This window comes from Pteropus vampyrus, unplaced genomic scaffold, assembly GCF_000151845.1.
Source record: "Pteropus vampyrus isolate Shadow unplaced genomic scaffold, Pvam_2.0 Scaffold30, whole genome shotgun sequence".
Classification (NCBI taxonomy): Eukaryota; Metazoa; Chordata; class Mammalia; order Chiroptera; family Pteropodidae; genus Pteropus; species Pteropus vampyrus.
The window spans coordinates 1,075,131-1,079,853 of NW_011888811.1; the positions used below are offsets into that span (position 1 = coordinate 1,075,131).

Genomic DNA, 4,723 nt, shown 5'->3' on the forward strand with positions numbered 1-4,723 from the left:
CTGGTGGCGACCGTGGGCTCTTTCCCTATGAGAAGTCGGGCTGGAAACCCAACCCTGCCCTCTCAGAGCTCGTGGTGTGCCCCCACCCCCACCCCCACCACCACTGGAGAGCAGGGAAGGGCCAGTGCCTCTGTTTCCCCAAGTTCTGCTCTGCCCTGACCTTCATCAAGGCATCAGGTCACAAGTCAGAGAATCTTAGGAGAGGTCAGAAGCCTAGGCATCTCCATTTCCTCCTTGTTGGGCACAGAGGTCACTTTAGCTGCAGATTGAAACTTTGAAGCCAAAGTGGTGAATGAGGAAAGGTGAGCCGGGCCGGAGTGGGGGCGGGGACTTGGCCCCCACCCTCTTCTCCCTGCTCCGGATGAGAACGTCCTTCTGCTCGCAGCAGCATTTCAGCGCCACTGGGAAAGCTCCAAGAGCAGAGCTTGGACCCTCATTAGAAAGGAAGAAATGAGCGAGTCCACAAGCACGCCTCAGTTTGCAATCGAACACCTTGGAAAGTCGATCTGAAGGGTTCTGTGTGCTAGTCCATCTCTACGCTCTGGTTTAAGGGACGGCGGGGTGGTACCAGTAGACAGGCTTGGCCGAGGACTGTGAGGATTCCTGGGCCCCATGAGGACATGGTATGAGACAGGAACACACACGTGTGTGCAGGCAAACACGTACCCAGATAGTCCCTTCCATCGAAGGTATGTAAGAGACTCTTCCTCTCCTGATACAAATCTGTTCCCATTCCTCTCTGCTTCCCCCTCATAGTCGTAGAATTTGCTGGGTAGAAAGGTACGTGTTTTCTCACTTCGTCCCCTTGGAAAGCCACTTCCCCCGCACCACCCCATCACCCTCGACACGTGTGAACAGGAAAGGCTGGGAGGGAGGGATTTGGTGGCAGTGTTTAGTGAAGCACCTAGGACACCCTGACCCATGCAGGTGACTGAGGCTCAGAAGGAGCCCCAGGGGACTGGGCAGATGGCCTTTGCCAGGACTGAGAGCTGTGGTAGAAAGCCTTTAACTTCAGTCAGGAGAATCCCATCCACCCAGAGCCACTCCATCTCCACACTCTGTGGCTGATCCTATCTGCCAGAGCCCACAGCACTCAGCCCTCAGGGAGCCTCCCCTCGGGCCCTCCCAGAAGGATTGCTGCCTCTGTAGCTTGGTGACATTCAGCCCCTACATCTGCCAGACTTCTGGGCCAACTTCATTCGTAAATTCATCCTCTCACTCACCGAGCTGTTGATGGAGTCGGTGTTTTGTGTCGGGCCCAGTTTTAGGCACTGGGGATATTACAGGAGATAAGACAGAAAAGCCTTCTGCCCTTGTAGAATTTACATGCTAGACTCAGTCTGTCCAGACACAGAAAGCAAAGGGGAGGGACTTCTGCCATCACAGCCCTCAGAGGCCCAAAGGGAAATGGGCTTGGTCCATCAAGCACTGATTAGAGGGGAATGTTTCCTGGGAAGATGAACCCATCTTTCAACCCCACCTTCAACCTGAAATGTTTTATTTCAACAAGAGAGTGATGTCTTTACCGTGTGTGAATGCCTGTCGAAGGAGCTGCCAGCCCAGGAAGCGCACAGAGGCTATAATTACCTCTCTGCGTAATTAAAGGTGTTGTTAGTGACCTGGTTAAGGAATCTTGTTCAAAGGCTTTTTTGCCTTGACAACATCCCTTTTAATGTAGCACAAACACACATCGCCTACAGAATCAGAGCCACCCTGTGAATGACCCAGCTCATTCCCCAGGGACTCAAGGCTACAACCTGGGTCTGGTTTAAACAGAATTAACTTCAGCATAGAAGTCCGAAGGAGCACCTTTGAAAAAACTCCATCTCACAACTTCCTGTTGCCTGTTTGAACCCTTGAGTATGATGTCGTCCCCCCTTTTTTTCTGAAACACCCCAACCAAGTAGTATATTGACAAATCTAAAGAGGGACAGCAGCCTCATCCCCTCCGCCTCCGTCAGTGGAAATGCAGGCGCCCAGGCCCCAGCCGCCACGGAGCCCCTGGCATTTCCCAAACGGGAATGCACCCCACTGCGGCGATTCTCCCCGGATTTGTGGGGCACACTTGCCCCTCCATGGGGAGGGCCAGGCCTGGCAGTTTTCTTTGGGGAGTGCCATCTGCACTTCAAAGCCCTGACGTCTGGAGCCATACTGCTCCCAGCCTCCCCAGGATGTGGGTGAGGGGCCGGGAGCCCCTCACTCTTGATCCTCTTTGCCACCTACAGAGACCGGTGCCGCAGAGGAGGGGAGTTTCTGCTGCATGTCTCGCTCCTCCTGCTTCCATTTTTCTGATGAACAGCAGTCGTCGGTCTTTAGACCCTAAAGGGGTTCAGAAGGCTGCAATCCAGACTCCCTTGTTCACTGAGATGGTAGCAGAACAGCTTAGAGGGGCTACTACGACGTGCCCAAGGTCTTGCAGACAGTGAGTAATAAGAACATTAATAAGCATGAGAACAACAACAACAAACTGAGCTCGAACTTGGCCGTGCATTCTCCTAAATACTTTACATGCATCAACTTCCTTCGTCTTCCCAACAAAACCGTGCTATGAATAAGCATTGTTATTTCACCCCCATTTTACAGATGGCGAGAACTAAGGCACAGTCATGTAAGGGAGAAATGATAGGGTTCAGACTGTGGCTGTGGGACTCCAGAGCCCACACTCTCAGCCATGACACTCTCTCCTTCCTGATCTGAGGCTCTGACGGGCTGGCTCTCTGGGCTGCCATTTTCTCAGAAATGGAAAGACTTTTGGAACAAAGCCAGTGTCACCTCTCTCTACGAGAATGAATCTTCCAGTGGGGATTTTGGTGCAGGTCATCATCTCTTTGACATTTTCCATGGTCTCCATTGGATCCACGAGTGTGGCACTGGTGAGTTTGAAATCTTTGTACCCTAGACAAGAATATTTTCTCAAATGTCCAGCTAAGAAGATGTTTTTAAGTTTGGGGGGTTTGTGTGTGTGTGCACACGCACAAAGGTGAGGCCAAGGGAAATAAGAATCTTTTTGATCACTGGCTTGGCACTTTCTTGGCACAAGGTAAACCTTCTACATTAAGCCGTAGGCATCAATTTGAGTCCCTACAGAAGGACCACGCCCCAGGCCTGGGGACTGCTGAGTGGAGAGCGGACCCTCCGCTTTTCAATCTCACTCAGTGTCCAGAAGAGGACTTGCCCCAGACCCAGTCCATCCTCTGTTTCAGCCACTGTGGCTGGACCCGCTCTGGCTGCCCAGACCCAGCAGCTCCAAACAGGGGCCAAACCAAAATCGATTTTTCCCTGCAGACATGTTCTACGTTTAGTCTCCATCAGGAGCTCCAAGCAGAAGTCCCATGTCTGAGCAGTGAGGAGACCCACAGAGTTAGCAGAGTTAGTCCGGGTTTGGTCTCGGCCCGTGGCCCTTTGCTCTGGGAGGAAAGGTGTGAAAAGACATCGAAATCACCCCTGCTGGCCAGGTCCAGCAGACGTGGGGCAGGGTCCTGGCAGGGCCACTGGGTGGGGTTTACCACAGTGTCCAAACTAACCACAGGTTTGAGATTCTTACCTCACTTTGAAAAGTAGTCTTAGTATGAAAATTTTTTAATGTCTTTAAAATGTTTGAATTTACTTTCTTGTATTAGAGACTTTTTAAGAGAGTAAGATTCTCTTGACTCAGAATCTTGAGTTAGTTTGCTGATGTATATGTTTATCTACATTCGCCTTTCTAAAGAAGTTCCTCAGATGCCATTTGCTTGGGTTTTTACCGCTTTGCTTTAAATTCACACTGGTTTTCACCTCAAACAAAATTAAGAACTGACTCCAAAATGTGTAGTAACTTGTTTGCCTTTTTTCTGAAGAGGAAAGTTTTATTTGTGTGTTCTCTGGATGTAAAAGCTCTTTGAAGATACTTTGGGGCTCACTGCTGATGACCGCTGACACACGGATAACATCAGCGCCCCAAATGGTGATATTCTGCCACCTTTTTTCTTCCTACCTTGTTTCGATAGTGACTTCCAGCCTCTAGAGAAAGGAATAAAGTTGTGTCTATACTCAGCGTCCAATTCCCTGACAGAAGCCTCAAACCCCGGTGCTCTCAGGCATTGGGCGCCCTGAGAGAGTGGCCCCAGTGTAAGCTCTCTGTGTATTTTCATGCATGCTTGGCTCTAAGAGCAACTCTTTCTTTGAAAGACTAGGATAATGGGAACAATCAAGAAATAGGTCAAGGTCAGAATCTCTCTTCTTGGCTCAGTATTCAGCCAGTGGCAGCTGCATCTCTGAGATGAAGGGAGATGTCAGCTGGTGATCATTTTTCAGGTAGCTTATCAGGTAATGCCGCCTCATCGGGGAGCTGATTAAGGGGCACAGAAGTCCAGGCGGCTCCTGACATGACACGAGTTGACCGCTGTGTTCCGGTCCCACAGGCCCCCACTCGGAGCCTCCATCCTGCAATGCCAACGCCATCTCCTGCCCTTCGGCCTGCACTTGCAGTAATAACATCGTGGACTGTCGAGGGAAAGGCTTGACGGAGATCCCTGCCAACCTGCCGGAGGGCATCGTTGAAATGTAAGTGCCCCATCTGCCACCCTCTGTCCCTGGCGAGTTAACCGCTCTATCTTAGCCAATTCCCCAGTAGGCTGGCAGAGGGTTGGGTTAGAGCTACCATTAAGAACCCTCAGGAATCTCTTTGCTGTCCTTTTCCAGGCTTCCCCAGGTATGATAGCTCAATGGTCAAGCACATAGACTC

General features: G+C 50.9%; 1 protein-coding gene across 1 annotated transcript in view; it reads left to right on the forward strand.

The window, feature by feature from the left end:
- SLIT3 (slit guidance ligand 3) overlaps positions 1-4,723 on the forward strand; it is a 563,294-nt gene that overhangs the window by 448,067 nt on the left and 110,504 nt on the right. Inside the window, exon 9 of the mRNA XM_011356694.2 lies at positions 4,401-4,542. Within this exon, the coding sequence (XP_011354996.1) occupies positions 4,401-4,542 (142 nt within the window). The remainder of the gene's footprint in view (positions 1-4,400; positions 4,543-4,723) is intronic.